Below are 23,892 nucleotides of genomic sequence, written 5' to 3' on the forward strand. Positions count from 1 at the left end.
TTCAGTTATTCCAGATAAAATACCAAAGCAGTATGGAAACGGTGCTAGTGATATTCGTCTCTACTATAACGATGATTATTCCTAAAAAATAAACACATGAAAATGCTTATTTCAAAGTGATAAATTTCAAGATTTTAATATTAAATAAAGATAAAATTTTATTTATCAGAGCTATTAATTCAACAGGATAATGTAATAATTTTAATGAGAACAAAAATGGTATCATGCTGTTCCCTCATAATCATATACGAAATTATCATAAGCAAATATGCATCCAGGATGCCGGCATCAAAAACGACACCAAGTTCTGGAATCATATAACATGGCGTATGTCCTTTCTCACTACAATGAAAGCCAATGGAGCCAAGGCAATGAATTTTCATGTTCAGAAATGTCATTTTTCTCAACAAATTTCGATACATTTAAATCATTGTTACTAGATATTTTTCAAATAAATAAATTATTCCAGAATGGGATTTACGATATCATTTTATCAATTTTTCAATTCTCCGATTATTTTCTATAAATTGAATTGACATTTGCCTATTATGAACACAGCATGATGCTAATGGATTGGCAAACAATTTCCAAGTTATTGCGAAAAATAAATAAATAAAATTAATTGTCTATTGATATAAATCCGATCGTCGGAAAGAAACAGAATTTCCTCTCAAAGAGAATTATACACAATTGCTTAAATGGAGATTGATTGAGCTGTTTGGTAGTCGACTTGTTCATAATCCTTTCAACGGACGAATTAAAACATAGCAAATACTATTAGTTGTTTAATCATTCTTTATAAGGAAGTGATTGATCAATGCAAAGTTATAAAATTTACCATAATGATTGAAACAACTTGATAACTTCTACATTAAACAATTTTTTGCATATAAATCATAATGATATAAAGAATCATATCTTTTTATCATCTCGATAACATCAGAAATCCAAGTTGTTCACTTGATTTTTTTTTGGTTTTTTACGCCAAAATCCGTTTTTTATTATCGATTAAGCCCATGAAGACTAATCCATTTTAATTACAATGTCATTTTTGATTCTAAATTTGGAGAACTTTTTATCGTTGATGTAAAAATTTCGATGAATATGTTTTTCTTTCTTTTTTCGTGGATTCAACTTGCAAAATGTGACGACATCAATCCAATGGTCGAAAAATGTGACTTTCAAGCCTTTCTAGATAAAAAATCCACTTCAGAAACAAAACAAATAATAAAAAATTCAATTTTCGAAATGTACAATATTAAAAGTGATCTACAAATACGTTTTATTGGTGATGAAATCAAATTCTTATCTAATGTAGACCGTAAATCATATATTTATTCACTTCATTTATCATCTAGTAATGAAATCGACATCAATGTTACAAATAACATTAACATTGAATTTAGTAGCAAGCATGTATCCCAAACTATCCATGATTTAACATTCAATCTGATTTTAAATTCTCAATCAACAGTTCATTTCGTTGATCAAACATGGGATATACCGAATGTCAAAATTAGCATCAACCAACATAATCATACAAAATACATTATAGATAGTGAAGTATTTCCGTTTGATATCAGCTGTACTCGCTATATGCAAACAAACTTTTCAATTCTGAAGCCTACAATCACTTTTTCAGGACAAATGAATACGATTTGCGATTACAGATTTGATTGCAAGCAACCAAATACAAAAGTAATTTTTAAATCGATTTCAATGGATACTGGTGATAGTGTATTCACTTTAACAAACGGAAAAGCCATTTTCTATGATACCTACATGGTTCGCACTTCAATAATCTTCGATTGTCCGAAAGTTACAATTTATAAATTAAATTCAATTTACTCAGCATTTTACGGAAACATAATCAACGGAGGAGATAAAAGTACATGGATTGTACATGTTGCCCAAGCAAAACTCTATCATTTTAAGGCAGTTGAGATGAATAACGTAAATATCGACATAAACTATGGAGGAGACATAGCGACATTGGAAAGAGGTGATCCTATAAGAGTTATTCAGACAAATAAAACTTCTTCGATAAAATATAACTTTAAATATCTTCCGGCAATGATTAATGGATCAGCTGTAAGATATGCACAAATAGAAGAATACGGAAATATGATCAATCACATAATAAAACCTATGAAACTTTCAAGAAAAGTCGATAATACAAAGTTCTGTGTAGTTTCATCGGATTTACCTACTACGGATATTAATATCAGCCAATACAAAGACATTTGCCCTCAAAATACAGAGATTTTGACTTCATTTGATATGAAAAATAATCCGGATTCACTTTTAGGCTTTGAAAACAACATGATTACAATATACCTTGTACCTAATGATAAATCAGATGTTTTCTATTTCAATAATTTCACAAAATGTTCAAAAAGAATAAATATTCTTCCAGCAAAGAAATCTACACAAGAACTATGCACAATATCAATTGATGATGACGATACTTTCAGTTCTATCACTATTCGCAATTGTAAAATAATTATTCCAAATGTATTACATGTAAACGAAATAGGACTTGATTACTGCAACTGCAATCTCGTTGATCACATTCGTGCCCAAAAATTAACCGTTAATTCCTATTTTTATTTGAAAATAAATTCTGCACAAATTGAATCAGCAAAGATCAAGGTTACAGCAAACAAATTAACATTTACTTCTAGTTATATCGAAACAGACACGTTTCAGGCCTTTATAAGCACTAACAACAATCTTGAACTAATTTTGAATTCAAACTGCGAATTAAACCTTCAAGGCGAGGCAATTGCATATACAGTTCTATCTGCATCTTCCTCTGAACGTAAAGTTTCGTTTGTAAAAGGTTCTGAACTACTTATTTCAAAAGTTGACGTAAAATCAACATTTGTCGCAAATGTAGCCACAAATATCGCACAAACAGTGAATGCCTATGGTAAAATCATTGTTAATCAAGGTCAGAACTTTGAACAAAAAGAAATAATTTTTTATGAAGGAGGAAGAATCAATTCTTCATCGACAATCAAGGCAGAAACAGTTGGAATCAACACACACGCAAGCATCCTTGTGAATCCAGACTCTTATCTCGAATCTAAAACCATGAAATTCATGACAGTTCTACTTTACAACCATTCAAATCTAAAATCAAAGGAATTGAATGTTTTGAAAGGTTCTTATGCTGACATAGCAAGTATTTATGATTTAGAGAGTATAATATTTGATATTACACCTAATTCTGTTCCATTTTTGAACATCCAACAAAAAATTGAATCAAATTCAACAATTTCTATTGATATTCACTATGATGATTCAAATCTATCAACATATAATACAGGAACAGATCCTTTTGTTAAGTTCTTTTGCTTCCCAAGTAAATATAAAAACCAAATTAAGTTAAATTTGTCAACAAAGAAAGTTTTTGCAAAATTTGTTGATAATAATGACCAAACATGTGCACAATTGATAAGTAACACGAAACAGAAGCAGCTAATTAAAGCACTGATCATTTTGTTCAGTGTTGTTGGATTAATTATTATAGTTTTAATTGTTGTTTTAGTTTTGATGAAAAGAAGAGTTTTCAAGAAAGATGATCCTTCAATGTTCCAGTCAATACTCACTGATGAGGCTGGAAATACAGGATCATCAATGCAATATTGATACTTTTTTGAAAAGCATCATTTAAAAAAATAATGTATATTGATATATTTTTAAAGCTTTTTTCAGAGGATCCATTTTAAGATTGCCTTGACGCCCCTATGACATGACATTCAAATCCTTGATTTGAGCGAGAAATTAACGTTTCTTTCCCCATATGTTTTGCTGAAAAAATTTTCGATCTCATTAAAAACTTCTAATCAAAGTTTCACAAATATAAGTTACCTAATATAACAAAAGTTTATGAGTATGAAATCAGAATGTCGGTATCTCCTTTTGATCCCTAGATGCGATGGGGGTTTCCTGCCTCAATATATTATGACTTGGTATAACATGCACATATAAAATAATAAATCAAAAATGAAAAATGTGTTTTATCTCACTATGAAATTAACTTTATAAGTTCGAGAGTGTCAAAAAAGTCAGATCCTATTGACACTTTCCTTCATCCTCTCAATTTTTTTGACAAAAAACTCGCCATATCATCAAATCCTATTAGTTCCTTTTTGAATGTATTGATACATGTGGGCAAATTCCTCTAGACTACAAGTGTAGCTTTACATGGAAACCATACAGTGGTGATATTTTTCATGGAAAAAATTATCAACTTTTTTTTTTGAAATTTTGAGATTCTCAATAGATGGTGCCTACATGTTGGGGCGTTCGTTGAGAATCTCATTGTATTATCTTCATTTTCTACAAAATTAGTATCTCGTTGAAAATTATCACATGGAACTAAAGCCAATTTTAAATTGTTGAAATCAATTTTTTTTATTTATTTTTATTTTGATTGAAATGCAACCTAATTCAAATGATGTTTTTGCTGAAATTTCTAGAGTCAAATTGACTATTAAAGGATATCAGAAACAAATAGCATCAAAACGTTCAGAAATTCAGAAATTAAAATCTCAAAATATAAAATATCAACAAAAACTTCAAAAAACAGTCGAATTAGATATGAACAATTTCGTAAATTATAATATTACCGCTATGGGACAAGCCCATGTTGAAAAATTATACGAAAAGAAGCAGATAATTGAAAATCTAGAAAAAGAATTCAAAAAATTGGAAGAACAATGCAACAATAGAAGACTAATAGTTACACAACATAAAAATGAAGGATTTGCAACAACAAAAAAGATTGATTTTAATAAAACTAAAACAAATACAACAAGAGCAATCAATAATACTTCAAAAATCGAAAAATCTTATGATAAAATACATCAACTAGATAAAAAGATCGAAGCTAAATCAAATTACGTCAAAAATTTGCAATCAAAAATTTCATCTTTAGCAATTCAACAATTTCAGACAAAAGAATCAGATGACCCAGAAACATTACTACTAATAAATGATATACGAAAAGCAAAACTCGAAATTGAAAAAACAAATAAAAATATCGAAGATCTTCAATTGAGCATGAAATACCAGGAGAACCCTCAAGATATTCCAATAGACATACAATATATAGATGAAAATGATGCAGAAGATATTCAAGAACAGCTAAAATCAATGCAAAATGAAATTGATTTTATAGAAAATGAAACTCATCAAACAGAACTTGAAATAGAACAACTTTTGGAGAATTACGAAGAATTATCCAATCATTACAGGTTTATATCTTCATTACCAAAAACTAATAAAAATATTCAAATTAATGAAAATGTAAGCGTCCAAAATTTAGTGAACCAAGTTAAAAAACTTGCTAAGATCAAGTCTACAAAGCCAATTGATTCAAAAACAGAGTTATTAAAAGAACAAAACAATTGTAAAAAATTAGAAGAACAAATCGAGCAGAAGAAGCGACTCCTGACTTACAAAATCGCCCAGCTTTATAAAACAAAGTTCCAGACGAAGCAAAAAATAGAAAATGCAAAAAATAAGATAAAAGAACTTGAAAATAGGATTAAATAGATTAACCGAATCAAGTTAACTATTATATCTCTACCTTTCAATTGATTATGCAGTTTCAAAAACATTTTCTTAGATTTTCAGAAATGTCCGTTGAAGTTGATAAATACTAATGCAGAAATGTGTTGCCTTTGTTGATATTAACATAGTGTTTGATATAATTATGGAGTTAAACAAATTTGTTTCTACTCTTCATTTCATTTTTTTTTTGAGCAATGTTTTTAGAGTTATTTAACCATTTGAAATCAATTGACTACGCGAAATACACATTGGTTGCATATTTTTAAAGATTTTTACATAAAAGAATGATCGCCTCATTTGTGTTGACTTAATTCTACTAAATAGCAATAAATTTATTTTTATTTTTCATTCTGAAATCGCAACCTTTGGAAAGATTTCTTTGAATAATAAGATATCTTCCTATTGCTCGGATTTGAAAACAACAATTACAGTTTGAAGCCTTGCGATTTTCAATATCCCCATAACTTATCGATATTATACATCTCCATAACGTATTGTAAACAGATATATCAATAATAGGGATAAAAAAAATTAATAAATTAATAAAATGAAATCAAAGCATGATTATTAAATACAAATGCAACGTAAGGATTTCTCCAAAGAAATTTTGTCGATTTGAGATATTTGAAATTGAGAGATATAATAAAATAGTTTTCAAATAGATTCATGAAATGTTTAATAAGTAGTTAACAAAAACAATAATATGGATAGTTACGCAGCTAGTATTTCCGAATAATCAATGGTTTCTAAAACAACATGGTTCTTTTTGATTACAATTGAGGGGAGATTTCCTCGCTGGAGGATATCAAACGTATGAGGAATATGACTTTTCATTTTGTTCCAGTCTAGAGAGTTTACAGAAAAGGATATGAAATCTGGTAATTCTAATTGAGCAGGTTTTTGGGTTTTATTTGAATTTTTATAATTTGGCAAAATGAACAAATTGTTGGGTTGAGCTGAGGAAGTCGTATTTTGACCTTGAAAAAAATATGGATTGTTGGCAAAATAAGATGAAGGAAGAGTCATATCAAGATTCGCTTTTGGATTTGAAAGGCTCTTGTTACGCTCATTTGAATCAATCGTTTGAGCTTTTGTTTCAGCCATGAAAAATGAATTATGTAGAACAGCAGTGAATTTTTAAGAGAAAGGCACGTTGAATTTAACAAAGGAAGAATTTTCTAATGTTAACTTTCGGGGTTATCGTATTTGGAAAATTAGTGGCAAATTTTTTGAAAAAACTCTCAAAATATTGAAAGTGTTTATAATATTAATTGTTAGTCGTTTTACATTTTAAATTTTACACTTTGGTTATATAATTATCAAAAATAGAAGTAAAATTTATTCAAATTTAGCGGCAAGCATATGCATTGAAAAATATCAATTATGCAGCGCAAAGATTTCATCTATGCTAGATAAGAACAATTAAAATATAGTTGAAAATTCAAAAAATTAGTTTTCTGAATTTCAATTACAAACTTATTTCCTGTGACCAATTATCATTCATATGATTTATTAATCCATATTTTATTAATTAAATTCATTTTTAATTAATTATTACAAAATTGTCTATGCCGAAGATAGTTATTTAAGTATTTTCCTAATATTACTTTTTTAAAAAACTATTTTAATTAACCCAAGATTTTGAAACTATATCGTTACATATTTTGAGAGCGAAACTTTCCGATTGTGTTTTGAAAATTAATATTTTTGAGAACATCTGTCAAAACTAGTTGTTAATTAATGTTCTTTTAAAAATTATTTTAATAATTTTTATAATTTTCGAGAATTAAGAAAGTAAATTGAATCCAAAAAATCAGAGATTAATTTTAATTAGATCAAGAAACAATCCACTTTCTCTCTATTTTAATTCCAAATATTATTTTCAATTTGTTGAACTAAATTTATTCAATGAGATTTAACAAAAGTATAATAAATGATTTTACGTTACTCAAATTTATAAATCCATTCATATTAATCTTTTCCTTTATTTCGAATAATTCAAGACATTTTTTTCTTTTCAATTATTACATTATCAATAACCATATAATAATGAATTCACAATCATTGATATATCTTTCTGATTCTTTGAGCTTTTAAGATAGAAGATCACTATGCTACATCCAGTCATATATCAACCTTCTTGTACAAATAAATTTATTAAACTAATATTGATAATTTTTTTATTCATTTTCTCAACTGACATAATTTAATTATTCAAATTATAAACATAAGACCCAGTAGAATTACATCTAAAGTTTCGCGCTAACTGCTTGATATTTTTTTTGAAAAAAGGCTTTTAGTTTTTAAAACATTTAAAATTCCTTTTTATGACTTATGTGAACTGTAAAATCAATTTTTACCATTGATTTAATCATTTATATTTTTATTCTTATTGCAACAATTATGTAATTAACATATCAGAATTACCTCATGTAGCTGGCTACGCAAACGATTTTAATGATTATTCCTAATTTTGATTATATCAACATTTTTTAGAACATTTTTGTATTTTTTATTTAACCATGTGGCACTCACGCTATACTACATTTGAGATGATCAAGCACTTTGTTTGCAGAGAAATTTAAATTTCAAATTTTGCAATTCACGATTATACATTTTTGATAAGTTTTCCAGTTACAATTTCGACTGTGATGAACTGATCATACTTCAATATCCATATAATTTTTAGTTTCATTGAAAATTTTTGTATTCAATACTATCAATCTACATTTCATGTTATACAACCTTATGTATATCATTTTATTCAAGAAAATTCAAATCTGATCCGAACATAATTTTGAGAGGAAATCTGATTCAATAAATTTAAGCTAAAATGATTTCAAATATATAGTTTTAATCACAAGATTATATCGTCGGATCAGAAACGAGAGAAAATTGTTAATTTAGAAAATTGAGAGAGGAGTTATTAGCTAATGCCCAAAAATATTTTAGTTATTTTTCACAAATATAATCAAAATTTCGAAAAAAGAGTCTCCCTGACGGATCTTTGGCAGATCGTAAACTATTCAAAAACGCATCCACAAAATAGCAGCATATATATACAGCTTACTTTGTCTAAAATATGATTATTTTCAATAATTTTTACATGATCTTCCTGATTCAAAATTTATTTTTAATCATGGATTCCAAACCAACATTTTGCCAAAAAGGAATTAGGAAGTGCAAATGGACCGAGAAGGAAGATCAAATTCTCATTGATGCTGTACAAGGACAATATAGTTTTTCCTGGGCAGAAATTGCAAATAAGCTTCCTGGTCGTACTGGCAATCAATACAGGGAAAGATGGATTACTAACCTGTCCCCTTCTATAAACAGAAAACCGTGGTCCAATGAAGAAGATTTATTACTTATTAAAATGCAAAATCAGATAGGAAATAAGTGGTCATATATGACTCGTGCATTCAAGGGAAGAAGTTCAATATCCATTAAAAATCGATGGAAATGGATCTTGAGAAATATCATTCAACCAACTAAGAGAGGACAATCGAATCAAACACCTAAGAAGCAGGAAGAAGATAAAGAGATTAATCCCATATTATTAATCCCGCCAATGGAAAAAATACAAAATGAAGAAGATAGTTCGAATGAAATTGCTGTCTTAAAGATACCAGATCTCATCTTAGATAACAGCTCTCAAGAGAAGACACCAAGAAGGTTCTTTAATTTAATTTACTATAGTGATGACGTATACAGACCTCGTTCACTATTGTAAAAATATTATTTGATTGAAACCTTGTTAAAATGATTATTTCTATGTAATAAAAACCAATTTGTAACATTTGCCATTCATATTTTTTATTAAAATAATATTTTCGATCAAATTATTCAAAGTACACCCACCAGCATTACAGCAAAATTCAATTCCACTATGCCCAATAAAAGCTTTTTCATATTTGATAATCCCTCAGGCAAAGGCGGATGTTTTTTTTATTAAAATTTAATCGTAGATATTATTGCTTTGTTTCAAAATTCTGAAAGCAAAATAGCAGAGAATTAAATTTATCTTTTTTTTAAAGGCGTGTTTTCAAATAAAAAAAAAATTATTATTTTTTTTTTAATTTAACTAAAAAGTTAATTTAGAAGTATCTTCTGTCACAGACATGGATTGTGACACCTCTGTGTGTGACCTTGTTAGCCTCACGAGCATTAGCAGTGCAAATGTCAACGTGCTTGCCCTTGATGGCACCACCAACGTCACATGCCCAGAAGACGACTGGGGATCCGTATCTGTAGTATCCATCGATGTTAACGACGGAGCGAAGTGGAATGATGCTTTTATCAACGGCAAGTGAGACATAGTTTGAACTGCCTGCCATGTACATCTGGAGTGTCTTAAGTGGGTTTCCTAAGCAATCGAAATATCCGCCTTCCATTGGGCTATCGTCTGGATAATAACCTGTGGTGTAGTAGTTCGTGTCAGTCCAGCATCCATTTGTAGATGGAACAGCTTGCTTTGGCATTCTCATCTTTCTGGCATGCCTTAAGCTTCTGCAGGATGCAATAGAGAAGAAAATTCCCAACATTGTATCTGACAATTAACCGCCAGATTCAAATAAAATCTGATTTGGATTGAGCTAATTACAATAACCGTTTCAAATAAATTATATCTGCTTTGTTCTATTATTCTGGATTGGTATTTTCATGCTAATAGTCAAATTATTCAAAAATTTGAGATCTGAAATTCTCAGATCTATAAAACTGTTTAAAATATATTCTCCAACTACGTAAGATGTTATTGGCTTTTTTTTTGAGTGAACCTTTTTTTTTGAATAAATTCAATAAGGATACTTGATTGAATGTAGTTCTCTCATAGTTATAATTTATTTCAATGAGCTGATTAATTCCCTTCACGAAAAACGGAATTAACTTAATGTTTTTGAGAAATTATGTTCAATTTCTTATTTAATCATGACGAAAGTGTAATTCAGCTGGAGAGAACTCTACAGTATAGATATATAATCTATAATGATCATTCATTGTGAAAGAATTTAAAAAAATATAATCAAAAATCCAAAAATATTGATCATCATATAATATTTAATATAAACACATTCATTAAAAGGATTTCTAATCTAGTTGTTATATATTATTTTTGAATAATTTCATAATTGAATGCCTTTTATCTCATTTTAGTATGCTTTGAGTCCATTATTACTTATTTAGCGAGAAAATGATCAAATTTTTAATCGTAATTCTTCAAATAAATATGGAGAAATTGCGATGTCAAAAAATCAAATCTGCCAAAAATTAACAATAGAAGCGGTTTAACTCAAAATTTGAGTTTTGAATACATTACACGAATTTATTATCTGCCAGTGAATCTGATTTATTGTTTATATCACTCTAATTAGTAAGATTTATCAATTCAAAAATTAAAAAAAGCGGGATTTCCGATCACAACTGATCAATTTTATATTAATTGCCCTTATTAATTAGGATACTTTCATAATAAAGTATAAATAATGACAATTGTAATTGTCAAAAACTATCCGATCTGATCACTCTAAAGAACTTCGTATTATTACTACAAAGCGTTATTGTAACCTTTAACTATTGTAACGAATGCTTTTATGAATTTTTTTCATTAGTTCATGTTGTAATGAAATAAGCACTGATTCAAATTGAAGTACTGCCTTCTTTATTGATCTTTGCGCAATTTGCAATAGGAAATTCACCAACATATCTTTTATTTATCAATAAAATTATTTTTTATTATTTAAGCACTTCCTATACACACTCACCATATCATCTGTTCCGTAGTAACACCTTTTTGAGTAGTATTTTATACGAATATTTACTTTGAAAAAAATATATTTTCGAAAAATTTGATGGTAAGATTGAGCTTATTTCTCATTCATCTCATAGATTGAGGAAATTGATGTTTATGAAATTAGACATAGATCATTAGAATAAAATTTACTAAAGTTCTAGGTCCTTTATTTCAGAATTCCTTAGCATGCATAAATTATGTGAAAAAGGAATTGGTTTTCGAGTGAACTCTATATGTTTATATAAATTAGTTTTTTTGGGAATTTTCTCAGTCTATATAACTAGTTTTACACTCGAAATGCATAATCACAGAATACAAATGGTTTAACCATTATAGCTCTAGACTTATAGATGATTTCCAAAGCAAAAATCTCATAAAAATTTTTTTTTATTAAAATCAAATTAAATGTTTATTTAAATCAATTATCCTCGCTTTTATTCATCAGATCAATCATATCCTTGCAGACTGCTTCAACTTCATCAACTCTTTCGTAAGGAATGAAGAGATAGTCAAACACGAAAAATGAGCCTTTTTCTGACTCAGAAATTCCACAAGAATATCTTCCAGAAATGTGTGTTAAACATGTTTTTGCTCCCAACTCTTTTCCAACAGCAATCGCTTGTTTTACAGTGCTATGACAGACTTCTTTAGCTTTATCTGCTTTGTCTTCATCGTAAGTTGCTTCATGAACTAATAAATCACATTTTCCAACTGTTTTCACGTATTCATCTTCTTGATTTTTGTCTCCAGTGAATGAAAATCTGTATTTTCCATCAATTTCAACTAATATAGCATGCGAACCTGGACAATGATTAACAGGAATACTTGTTACAACATTATTGCCAACTGTAACGGTTGTTGTATCTCTATTTACGTAATTTACATAAAACTTTTGGTATTTTTCATAATATTTAAGCTCATCTATCAGAATTTGATCTGCCTGAACAATTATTTCTTCATTTGTTAACTTACTTCGTTCAGATAATAATTTATGAACTCCAAAAGTATGATCTCCATGGATATGAGTGACAAATACCATTTTAATCTCTTTAAGAAGCTGTTCTGTAACAGTTTTACCGTATTTTCTGCAGAGTTGGCCATAATAATCTTCTCCAGGATCGATTGCAATGACTCCTGACTTAGTATGAAGCATAAGACCAGTAACATTCCTCATGCTTGATGGTTGTCTAGCTCCTGTTCCAAGGAAAGTGACGCCAAAAGTTTCAAATTTTGGATATTCTCCTTCAACTTCGTTTTCTTGAGTCTTTGGAGCGAATTCAAGTTTCTTCTTATCTAAAGGAGCCAATCTATATACATCTGATTGGGAAATTACTGTATAAATACTAGGAATTTCTTCGGATTTTGATGAAGAAGTCAAAGGAGCTAAGAAATCTGGGTGTAGCTTGGCACACTCTTGGTAAATGTTATATATTTGCTGATAACTAACAGAATTATTTGTGTTAAAAGCAAAATTAGTTTTGACTTTTGAAAAGAAATCTACGTATTCTGGATTAGTCAGCAAATCATTATTGGTGAAGTGAATAACATAGTTGTATTTTGTTAAATCTTTGATGAGTTTAAGATCATTTAATGATCTCGCGTCAATTACTAAGAAATTATCACCTGGCAATGAGTCTGTCATGCAATCAGAAGAATTAATAACAGTGCCATTATCTAAAGTTATTGATTCCCCATTGGCTAATTTTCGGAAAAGAGGACCAGGAGGGACACCAAGTTTTTTAGCTTTATCAGGCAAAAACTTTCCGGGATATGATCTTAATTGGATATCAAATGCAATTGTTTCTGTTAATTCAATAGTTTTTACAGTTAGATTTTCATCAGAATAGAAATCAGATATTTCAGGCAAATATTCGGGTGTATCCTTATATGCAAAATCACAGAGAAGTTGTTCCTTGAGACCTTTTGGACCAATTAATTTTGGAACAACAAAATTTTCAGAGCTAAGCATAGTGAAAATCATGCCTAAAAAGCCACCTGTTGAATTTTCATCCAAACTTGTCATGAAGGCAGCTTTGATTTTTGATACTTTCCATCTATGATCCATGAAAACTCTCTGAGTTCCGTCTGGAACATTAAAAATATATGAACCATTATCAAATTGGATGAAGAAAGATGGGCTCGTATCACTCGTTCGATGACATGCAAAGCATATTTCTATCTTCATTAAAAAATAACCAAATAAAAAAATTTTAATGTTGATAGGAGAAAAAAATGATATACCAAAAAAATTCATCAACATTTTTTCTTTGGGGAAATAAAACACTTGATGTATTCACTTATGAGATTCATTTTAGTAGCAAAAAACATAGTGATGCAATCTAGTGGGTGATGCAAATGCAAAATGTTTTTTTCTAGCAACATAAGATATGTATAGATTTGAAAACTAAGATTTCACTGAGTCAATGACTCATACCTCAATATCATATGATGAGACAAAATGGAAAAATTGAAATTTTCAATCGAAAACAACAATATTTATGCATTAATAATAAGGCATTAATAAAGCAATGAATACCCTGGGTGATTTATAATACGTATATTGAAATCCAATTTTCACCTCATTGTAAATTTTTTGTTGCCGTAAAAGTGACATTATTAAAAACATTGTTTTGAATTTTTTTAGTTTATAATTCAATTGATATATAAAGGTGCATTGTGTTTAGAATTTATATTGAAAATGAATTCAGATAAAATTTCTAAATTGAATTGCTTGGAGAAAAGATGAATCTAGCATATGAAAGATATTTATGCAAAATTTAGACTTGAGCGTAAAAATTTCTCATTTGAAAAAATGTCAAGATTGATTTTTGAAGGCGAAAGATTAAAAGAAAATAGTCTAAAATTTTTAATTAAAAATATATCTCTGAACGAAATGATAACTACTCTATATAATGAAAAAACATGACAAAAATTGAATGTATATAGTTTTGTGAGTCTGTAAGCGGTTTTGTTTTCCTATAATCCGGAGGAAAATACTTTATGCATTAATAAATCAACTTGTCAAGATAAATATTTTGTGAGAAAATTTGCGGTTGGATTTCATTGAATTTATAAATCATGGAAGGTGTAGCAACTACTCGAATTCCTTTCGAATCAACACAGTCTAAGCCATTTCTCAAAACATTTACCTCTAATCCAGCCCAAATCGCAAAACGACTAAACAGGCCTTCGTGTCCTTGTAATACAATACGTTCATTCGTCTCTCCATCAACACATCCTGTCGCTATCCTCTTTAAATCATCATCTAATAACTCTCTTGTTTCTACCAACAAGAGATCTATCCCTATTGTAATTAATAGTGCCTAATTTGTTTATAAATGTTAGTAATTTTGTTGTTTTACATTACTACTTTTTTTCTTTTTATCTAATTTCATTCATTTTTCTTTTATGTCGACTTATTCTTGAAGACTATATCGAATTCTGCAGAATTCGTGAAAAATAATAAAGTTATAGAATAAGCATTTACATTTAGGATCATCATTCGGCTTAGTTTTTTTTAATTCCTGATTTTTTTTTTTGATATAATATTTTTTTGATTTTTTTTTCAATTTATCATTATCAAACAAGTTAATAAATGAACGATTTTTGATTTATAAATACATATTTTCTCATTATAATTACTTTTCTGTGATTTATTATTAAAAATTATATAAAATCTTAATTTTTTAGCAATATTACGAATAACGGTTGTCAAGGACCTAAAACTTATCTCTGGATATTTTCCCTTGAATTTAAATTTAATAAGTTGGAAATATTTTTATAATATCAAAATTTATTACTTTCCAATTGTAGGGCTGTACAAGATTTAAAAAAACATTGCCGGGTTACCGTAGAGGCCTAAAAAAATCGCGCCTCGGCGGCAAGCCGCCTCGGCATTAAGAATGCGCATCTAAATTTTTATATGTCCTTCTTTCTTTTATTTTTCCCTTCCCTTCCTTTTCTTTTTCTTTTTTTCCCTCCTCTTGCTCTCATTTACCTTTTTTTTCCTTTCTCATCATTTTTCAAAATTTAAAATTTTTATCAAAAATCTTGCCTATAAAAGCAGATTATGGAACCTTTTAATGCCTCTTAATCAATATTATACAGCATAAAGCATATTAAATGAAAGTAATTACGTATAAATTTATTTTATTATCTTATTTATTAATTCTTTAGCATGTATTGTTTAATATTAACTTTTCTGTACATTAAATATGATATCTCCAAAGTATGAATGCCTTGTAACGAAACGAAAACTTAATTTTATGTTGAATATTTGTCACAAACATTAGATTATTAAAATATATGTTGGATATCCCTTAGTATGAGACTTCATGACTCTTGTTGTCTAACGTGAGCTTTGGATTGCAAGCTTGCTACAGCACATAAGTATTCTGTGGTTAAAAAACCACATGAGCTTTAAAAACTATAAAACCAAAAATAATTGTTATAATTTAAATGAAGAAGTAATTTAAAACGATTTTATTTATGATCAAATTTTATATTATTTTTTTGGATCAAATCCATTTTAATAGAATTTATATACTATTCATCTATTAGTAAACACTACCGTATATTATTTTTTAAGCTATCTTTTTTTTTGAACTTTTATTCAAATCTTTGGTCGCAAGAAGAATTGCATGATAAATAAAAACATTTAATCAAAGTCAATTTTATTTTTCATATTCAAATGGACTGAGTGTTAACATTTAACATTTTTTGCTAATTGTCGTCAAAAATTAGGCGTAAAGCAAAAATTGATATTTCATATGGTTTTATGATAGATAAGCATTATATTTCCACTCATTATATTCGTAAATTTTGAGGTTTATCCTTCGCTTTTAAGATCATTGAATTTGATTTTTATATAAAATAGTTATATATTAGAAAATAATATGAGTTTATATGATATTATTTTTCAGAAGATTTCATTCTATATGCCTATGAAAAGTACTCTCAAAACTAACTTTTTCCTAATTATAATTAAATCTAAATATTGTATTATGCTTAGTATTATTTCATTTTTCTCATTCAATTTAGAATTTACAAATGTCAAAAAATTGAGAGCTGTCACTTTTGATGAATTTCTGTTTATTACAGCATTGTTATTAATAATGAAAAATAAAGCTTATTTCAATGAAAATTGTTCTGCAAATTTATTTCACTTTTGACCTCACTTTTTCCGTAATTCAATTTTTTTACTTTTAATATTTTAGATCTTCATAATATCATTTGAAAAATTAACCATATAAAAAAATCAAGTTATCAATTCACTTTTTCCGTAATTCAAAAATCAAAAATATAAATAATATATCTTTTTATCAAATATTATTATTATATTCTATGAAAAATGAGGTCCGGAAATTTTGCGGATTCCCGTAACTCAATTTTACGGAAAAAGTGCAGTAAACTATTCAAAATACGGAAAAATTGGTGTAAACTAATGATTTTACGGTAAAATCACGGAAAGTCCCGGAAGAATATATGTGCCTATATGAAATTATACAAAAATGAATCAAACGCATTTTAAAAGATTGTTCTTGTATTATAAATGCTATTCGCAGATTTATTAGTTGAAGAAAATTACCAAATTTTTGCCGATTTACAAAAAATGATTTACAAAGCATATTTTTATAAGGCTTTAAAAATCTTTAAAATGTGACCGGTGACGGAAATCCATGGTAACCAACCGCGGTTCCCGTTTGGAATGCCATATCCAATTGACAATAAATAAGTAAATTTTTAAAGCATAAGCATCAATTCAAGCAGAGATGTATTAAAATCATTTTTTTTAATTTCATTTTTATTCTAATGATTGAACTGAACTGTATGAACCAGAACCTCATGCTGTTGCATGCTAAGTAGTGTCAATGTGTAAACCTCTCAATTTTATCGTCGGGGAAGCAACACAATTCCCTCAAAAATATTGAAAAAATATAGAAAATAAAATGAATTAAGATGTACTTAAAATGAGAAATAGATTATGATATTAGATTTTAGAAAAAACAGACTTTTGATATAACTTTTGAGAATCTCATATAAAAAAAAAGCATTTAAAAATAAATTTAAATATCTTATTTATTTTACTATTGTAAATATATTCTGAGATTTTTAGGAAAAACACTTTTCATAAGTATTCAATATTTGAAAATACGCTCCAAAAAAGAATAGATTCTTTTATATTCGCTTATATAAAAGGAGACTCTCTATCAGATGCGAATGCATGAATTCAGCACCTCTGATAGAGAGTTTCCTCTTATATAAGCGGATCTTTTTCATGAGTTATTGTTAATATAAAAACATAAAAATCTACCAATATGAGAAATTAAACCCTGCGAGGCACCAGTCTAGAACTGGCGCTTCGCAGGGTTTAATTTCTCTTGACAAATGACAAAACTTGTTCGCAATTGTGAACCATTGCGAGCAAGTTTGCCAGATATCTGGAAGGAATTGCTCCTTATGATATATGCATTGTAACTGTATATATCATAAAGAGCAATTCCTTCAATTAAACGCAAAAACTTTGGTGCAATCGTTGCTGATTGCACCAAAGTTTTCGAACTTTCCCGAGGGAATTGGAGGGTGAGAGATACATAGTCTATCTATGTACCTCCCACCCTCCAAATCCCACTCTAAATGGGAGAAACTTTGTTCGCATGTTATCTTATTCAAACAAAGTTTCTCCCATTTAGAGAAGGAATAGGAGCCTACCAGGCACTGATATATAATCAGTGCTTTGTAGGCTCCTATTCCTAATAAAAATTTGAAAACTTTGGAGCATTTGATTATTGTATTTTGTCAAGAGAAATTAAACCCTGCGAAGCGCCAGTTCTAGACCGGTGCCTCGCAGGGTTTAATTTCTCATATTGGTAGATTTTTATGTTTTTATATTAACAATAACTCATGAAAAAGATCCGCTTATATAAGAGGAAACTCTCTATCAGAGGTGCTGAATTCATGCATTCGCATCTGATAGAGAGTCTCCTTTTATATAAGCGAATATAAAAGAATCTATTCTTTTTTGGAGCGTATTTTCAAATATTGAATACTTATGAAAAGTGTTTTTCCTAAAAATTTAATATAATGCTTAGCACAATATATAAAATTAAAATATCTATAATTATTTTCTATATCACACTTTTCATTACACCTTGAAAAGTCTTCTCAAACTCTATTTTTAATTATTTTTTAGATATATCTCAAGTGTGATTATTCAAAAACTCATATAGACTATATTTATTTTTTCCTTCAAAAAATTATATGAGAATCTCAAATTAACTTTCAAATTTTTTATTTTAAAAACATATTAAGAATCATATTTTAAGATACTTTTTCGCCCAAAAAATAATCGTACTTCCTCGACGATTAATAGGCTCTCAATTTCTATCGTTGACACTACTTAGCATGCAACAATGCCACATATATTTTGTTGTAATAGCATTAGTTTCTCATGCTAAACTCTATTTCTTCACTCCTGGAAACTGAGTTTGAATGATGGTTGTGACTGAAAATTTCCGAAACAAAGAAAATTGAAAGACTATATGAAAACTCAACTTTTTATTTTGAATGCTGGCTGAGGTAACAAGCTGCTAAACAGTTAGGCAAGATTTTAATCTTTTTTTCCGGATAACAATATTAACCGCCAAGACCATATCCACCTTCACAATAAAAACCGACTTTTGCCAGTCAACGAAAAATTAAAAATGAAATATTTTTATTAGTTTAATGATAAATCAAATACATGGTTTAGATTTGACAACGGCTGAAAATTTAACCGTAATTTGATCAAATAAAATGTTAGCTTGTCTCTTATGCGTTGCTAAGGTCAAGAGACTCCCAACAACTGATGAATTCCGCCGCAGGATTCCAGACTTCAAGAGGCCACGTATTGATGCCCCAATCCGTAGAGTTCACAGACACCATCATCATCACCATACAGCCCAAAAAGCAGAACAGAACTGGGCTTTACCACCTCTTCCACCACCACCAGTACTCCCACCTCTTCCACAAATCCCTCTTCCACCAGCTCCAGTACTTCCACCACTCCCAGTTCCAAAGCTTCCAACACTTCCACCACTCCCAATTCCAAAACTCCCAACACTCCCACCACTTCCATTCCCAGTTCCAGGCCCAGCTCCAGCCCCAATTCCAATCCCAGGACCAGTCCCAGTTCCAGGACCAGCTCCAGCTCCAGCTCCAGGAATTGTTAATGATGATCAAATGAGAAGAATGGGATAGTCAAATTACAACCTCGGTGGTTGTAACGGAATGAACGCTCTTTGCGACCGCGGTGCCAGCTGCGACGAAGTTACACGCCGCGTCAATGGTGGTTACAACGGCCTTGCTGATCGTCGCGCCAAGTATCAGCTTGCTTGCACCATCTTCTAAAACTATAGTTAAGCTACAACATTTTAACTATTATGACCTAATTATTTTTTCTCTGGAATATATATAGAATTGAAATATCATGGAAATAATTTCAAGAAATATTGCCTTTTCTTTGTTAAACATATAAGGAACCACGGTCAGTCTTCATCATTGATCTTAATTGCACAATAATGTTTCAATATATTTACGAAATAATTTTAATTTACGTTCTATCATTAAGGTAAGGCATATTTATAAGCATCATCTGCCATTGATACCAAATTATGCTTCTCTTATGTTTATATCATCATTGGGCGGAAAAACATTACGTTTCATATGTTAATAATTATTACTGAAAAAACATTAGCAAAACATTGGCAATCAATTTGAGCGAATTCAATCTTTCATTTGATAAACTGACATTATTTGACAATTCCAATTTCAGATTAATAATTGGAAAATAAAGCTCAGATTCATTCAATTAACTTAAATATATCATCTTATATTTGATATATTCCATAAATTCTTTCAAAATATGATCGGCATGACACAAAGTGATTACATTTTCAAATAAAATAAGTTCCTAACACTTTGATATCTTACAACATTTAAATCAATATTGATACATCAATTCAAAATACTCTTATATATATTCAATTGAGTGAACACAATTCAATGAGTTCTATCAAAAATAATAATATCAATTCATATTTATTTCTCCCCAATAAATTACATATTCTCTAACTATTTCGCTAATGAAACTGCTGACAAATGTAAAACATCAAATCGACAAGTATTAACGACATCTAGAAATGCTTATATTTTCGCTTCAAATTTTGAAATTGTAGGAACTAATGATCTAGAAACTTTCGAAGGGATGCATGATGGTGTAATATAGTTAGTGTTTCTGATAATATGCAATATGAGTATCTATCTGATTATCAGCGTCCAATCTTTTTATATCGAGGTTTAATTACTTTCAAATTAAATAATATTTCAAAAATGCAACTTGGATATTGTAGCGGGTTTGCAATCGAATCAGATGTAGATTTTCCTATTGACATTGGCGAGGGCAATATTTCTTATATTAATTTAGTTGATTTATATTCATGGGGAACAATCGTTGAATTTAAGAACATAAATGGAACAATTAAATACATAAATATAAATCATTGCAGAGATGAATACGCAGAAGATCTCAGATATTTCAATCTTGTAAATAGCAAGATTAAATGTCAGTATCTGGCTGTTTATAACTGTTACAATGACTTTAAATGGGATGGAATCTATATTTATAGCTATTCATCTGATACTTCCATTTTGATGGTAGAAAATTATTATCTTCAAGAGAGTTATGTTGTTGACAAAAATTGGGCAACAGATAGAATCAATGAATCTACAAGCTTCTTAACTACTTATTTTGATGATTTCGCACGTATTAAGTTAATTTCTGATTATAATAAAATTACAGGAATGGTAGATGCTAGTTATCCATATTTTAGGAAGAAATTCAGCATCTTCAGAAATAGAAGAAGACAATTTTATATAGGGTGTCCAAAGGTGTGTTTAGCACAAACCTGAATACAGCGAATAGAAATAAACAAGTTACATATATATAGGGTGTCCAAAGGTGCGTTTAGCACAGCGCTCTATATGAGACTATTAAAGGAGATATATGCTGATTATAAATATATAATAAAAAATATGAATATATGTATATGATGAGTATGTTGTATTTTGGCGCCATGCCGGGATATAAAATGAATTTTGAGACAAGAGGCGGTTTCGCGGGAAATTTTGGCGGGATTTTTTTCATTTTTTTAATGAATCATAAAGAAAACATCCTCGCTCTTGCAAAAAAATGCAAAGACTGTAAAAAAATCTACGAGACATTGGTAAAATGCTTCGGTATGGATGTTCCTAGCTATTCCACTGTAACGTATCATGTTAGGATGTATCACTTCATGAACAAAAAGGCGCCCATCATAAAAATTGACAAAAAATCGCCGGATCAAAGAAAAATCAAAGCAATTCTTCAAGCGCTAGATGAAGACCCAAGAGCATCACTCAGAAGGATAGAGGAGATGACAAAGATACCACGTACAACAGTCAGTTATTATCTGCACAATTATTTGAACTACAAACTAGCGTATACACGTTGGGTTCCGCACAACCTTAATTCAGTTCAAAAAAAATCTAGAGTCCAATCTTCGAAAGAGCTCCTCTCTATATTGGGTGCGTATCAATCCAAGAAGTTTCGCTTTTTAGTAACAGGGGACGAGTCTTGGTTTCAATATGCAACAGAAGCCAAAATCATGTGGATCCCGAAGGATGAAAATCCGCAAACATTCCCGAAGAAAAAAATTGACACACCAATGATGATGTTGTCGGTTTTTTGGGGCGTGAATGGCATCATCGCAATTGATATTCTTCAAAAACCTAATACGATGAATGCTCAGTATCTAATTGACAATGTTCTTACTCAAATTATCAATTCTGATGAGTTTGAGAAATCCAAACAACAAAAACAAAAATTTGCAATTCATTTTGATAATTCAAGAGTTCACAAAAGTCATAAGGTAATGAATTACTTGGTGGAAAACAATGTCAAAGTTGTTCCAAACCCAATTTATTCACCTGATATTGCACCTCTGACTTTTATTTATTCGGCACGCTAAAAAAGAGAGCTGAAGGACGCGAATTCGCGAGTCCAGATGATCTTGAAAATTTTGTAAGAGAGCAATTTGAGCAATTTTCTCATGATGATTTAAAGCGTGTCTTTCAAGCCTGGATCGATCGCTGCGAACGCGTGATTGAATCCAATGGTGATTATATTTAAATAAACTTTATATATATGTAACTTGTTTATTTCTATTCGCAGTATTCAGGTTTGTGCTAAACACACCTTTGGACACCCTATATAAAGTTTATTTAAATATAATCACCATTGGATTCAATCACGCGTTCGCAGCGATCGATCCAGGCTTGAAAGACACGCTTTAAATCATCATGAGAAAATTGCTCAAATTGCTCTCTTACAAAATTTTCAAGATCATCTGGACTCGCGAATTCGCGTCCTTCAGCTCTCTTTTTTAGCGTGCCGAATAAATAAAAGTCAGAGGGTGCAATATCAGGTGAATAAATTGGGTTTGGAACAACTTTGACATTGTTTTCCAACAAGTAATTCATTACCTTATGACTTTTGTGAACTCTTGAATTATCAAAATGAATTGCAAACTTTTGTTTTTGTTGTTTGGATTTCTCAAACTCATCAGAATTGATAATTTGAGTAAGAACATTGTCAATTAGATACTGAGCATTCATCGTATTAGGTTTTTGAAGAATATCAATTGCGATGATGCCATTCACGCCCTAAAAAACCGACAACATCATCATTGGTGTGTCAATTTTTTTCTTCGGGAATGTTTGCGGATTTTCATCCTTCGGGATCCACATGATTTTGGCTTCTGTTGCATATTGAAACCAAGACTCGTCCCCTGTTACTAAAAAGCGAAACTTCTTGGATTGATACGCACCCAATATAGAGAGGAGCTCTTTCGAAGATTGGACTCTAGATTTTTTTTTGAACTGAATTAAGGTTGTGCGGAACCCAAACGTGTATACGCTAGTTTGTAGTTCAAATAATTGTGCAGATAATAACTGACTGTTGTACGTGGTATCTTTGTCATCTCCTCTATCCTTCTGAGTGATGCTCTTGGGTCTTCATCTAGCGCTTGAAGAATTGCTTTGATTTTTCTTTGATCCGGCGATTTTTTGTCAATTTTTATGATGGGCGCCTTTTTGTTCATGAAGTGATACATCCTAACATGATACGTTACAGTGGAATAGCTAGGAGCATCCATACCGAAGCATTTTACCAATGTCTCGTAGATTTTTTTACAGTCTTTGCATTTTTTTGCAAGAGCAAGGATGTTTTCTTTATGATTCATTAAAAAAATGAAAAAATCCCGCCAAAATTTCCCGCGAAACCGCCTCTTGTCTCAAAATTCATTTTATATCCCGGCATGGCGCCAAAATACAACATACTCATCATATACATATATTCATATTTTTTATTATATATTTATAATCAGCATATATCTCCTTTAATAGTCTCATATAGAGCGCTGTGCTAAACGCACCTTTGGACA

At 29.7% G+C, this 23,892-nt stretch overlaps 10 protein-coding genes and 1 pseudogene across 11 annotated transcripts, besides 4 other annotated features; 8 read left to right on the plus strand and 3 right to left on the minus strand.

Moving 5' to 3' along the window:
• Nucleotides 1-1,106: 1,106 nt before the first annotated feature.
• TVAGG3_0754360 (uncharacterized protein) lies at nt 1,107-3,664 on the plus strand (the record flags this gene model as incomplete). Its single annotated transcript, XM_001330809.1, has 1 exon — nt 1,249-3,654. One exon carries the CDS (start codon nt 1,249-1,251, stop codon nt 3,652-3,654), a length of 2,406 nt encoding a protein of 801 aa, XP_001330845.1.
• A 752-nt stretch (nt 3,665-4,416) lies between these two features.
• On the plus strand, nt 4,417-6,707 carry TVAGG3_0754370 (uncharacterized protein; the record flags this gene model as incomplete). The annotated part of the gene is made up of 1 exon (XM_001330810.1): nt 4,447-5,565. The coding sequence occupies one exon, from the start codon at nt 4,447-4,449 to the stop codon at nt 5,563-5,565; it is 1,119 nt and encodes a 372-aa protein (XP_001330846.1).
• Nucleotides 6,708-8,722: 2,015 nt separating this feature from the next.
• On the plus strand, nt 8,723-9,371 carry TVAGG3_0754380 (RNA polymerase II transcription regulator recruiting protein; the record flags this gene model as incomplete). Its single annotated transcript, XM_001330811.2, has 1 exon — nt 8,723-9,316. One exon carries the CDS (start codon nt 8,723-8,725, stop codon nt 9,314-9,316), a length of 594 nt encoding a protein of 197 aa, XP_001330847.1.
• Nucleotides 9,372-9,634: 263 nt separating this feature from the next.
• Nucleotides 9,635-10,145, minus strand: TVAGG3_0754390 (3D domain-containing protein; the record flags this gene model as incomplete). Its single annotated transcript, XM_001330812.2, has 1 exon — nt 9,681-10,127. One exon carries the CDS (start codon nt 10,125-10,127, stop codon nt 9,681-9,683), a length of 447 nt encoding a protein of 148 aa, XP_001330848.1.
• Nucleotides 10,146-11,643: 1,498 nt separating this feature from the next.
• TVAGG3_0754400 (3'-tRNA processing endoribonuclease protein) lies at nt 11,644-13,560 on the minus strand (the record flags this gene model as incomplete). The annotated part of the gene is made up of 1 exon (XM_001330813.2): nt 11,793-13,439. One exon carries the CDS (start codon nt 13,437-13,439, stop codon nt 11,793-11,795), a length of 1,647 nt encoding a protein of 548 aa, XP_001330849.2.
• A 635-nt stretch (nt 13,561-14,195) lies between these two features.
• Nucleotides 14,196-14,901, plus strand: TVAGG3_0754410 (uncharacterized protein; the record flags this gene model as incomplete). The annotated part of the gene is made up of 1 exon (XM_001330815.1): nt 14,453-14,701. The coding sequence occupies one exon, from the start codon at nt 14,453-14,455 to the stop codon at nt 14,699-14,701; it is 249 nt and encodes an 82-aa protein (XP_001330851.1).
• A 280-nt stretch (nt 14,902-15,181) lies between these two features.
• Nucleotides 15,182-15,376: a mobile genetic element.
• A 1,058-nt stretch (nt 15,377-16,434) lies between these two features.
• Nucleotides 16,435-16,471: a mobile genetic element.
• A 1,296-nt stretch (nt 16,472-17,767) lies between these two features.
• Nucleotides 17,768-18,154: a mobile genetic element.
• Nucleotides 18,155-19,168: 1,014 nt separating this feature from the next.
• Nucleotides 19,169-19,612, plus strand: TVAGG3_0754450 (uncharacterized protein; the record flags this gene model as incomplete). Its single annotated transcript, XM_001330816.1, has 1 exon — nt 19,169-19,612. One exon carries the CDS (start codon nt 19,169-19,171, stop codon nt 19,610-19,612), a length of 444 nt encoding a protein of 147 aa, XP_001330852.1.
• A 30-nt stretch (nt 19,613-19,642) lies between these two features.
• TVAGG3_0754460 (chitinase family) lies at nt 19,643-19,762 on the plus strand (the record flags this gene model as incomplete). Its single annotated transcript, XM_001330817.1, has 1 exon — nt 19,643-19,762. The coding sequence occupies one exon, from the start codon at nt 19,643-19,645 to the stop codon at nt 19,760-19,762; it is 120 nt and encodes a 39-aa protein (XP_001330853.1).
• An 868-nt stretch (nt 19,763-20,630) lies between these two features.
• On the plus strand, nt 20,631-21,322 carry TVAGG3_0754470 (uncharacterized protein; the record flags this gene model as incomplete). Its single annotated transcript, XM_001330818.2, has 1 exon — nt 20,657-21,322. The coding sequence occupies one exon, from the start codon at nt 20,657-20,659 to the stop codon at nt 21,320-21,322; it is 666 nt and encodes a 221-aa protein (XP_001330854.1).
• Nucleotides 21,323-21,357: 35 nt separating this feature from the next.
• Nucleotides 21,358-23,892: part of a mobile genetic element that runs on past the window's edge.
• On the plus strand, nt 21,454-22,580 carry TVAGG3_0754490 (annotated as a pseudogene). Its single transcript has one exon. A coding segment is annotated over exon 1 (1,127 nt).
• On the minus strand, nt 22,673-23,065 carry TVAGG3_0754510 (uncharacterized protein; the record flags this gene model as incomplete). The annotated part of the gene is made up of 1 exon (XM_051245369.1): nt 22,673-23,065. The coding sequence occupies one exon, from the start codon at nt 23,063-23,065 to the stop codon at nt 22,673-22,675; it is 393 nt and encodes a 130-aa protein (XP_051091956.1).

The sequence above is a fragment of the Trichomonas vaginalis genome, chromosome III (assembly GCF_026262505.1).
Source record: "Trichomonas vaginalis G3 chromosome III, whole genome shotgun sequence".
Lineage (NCBI taxonomy): Eukaryota > Parabasalia > Trichomonadida > Trichomonadidae > Trichomonas > Trichomonas vaginalis.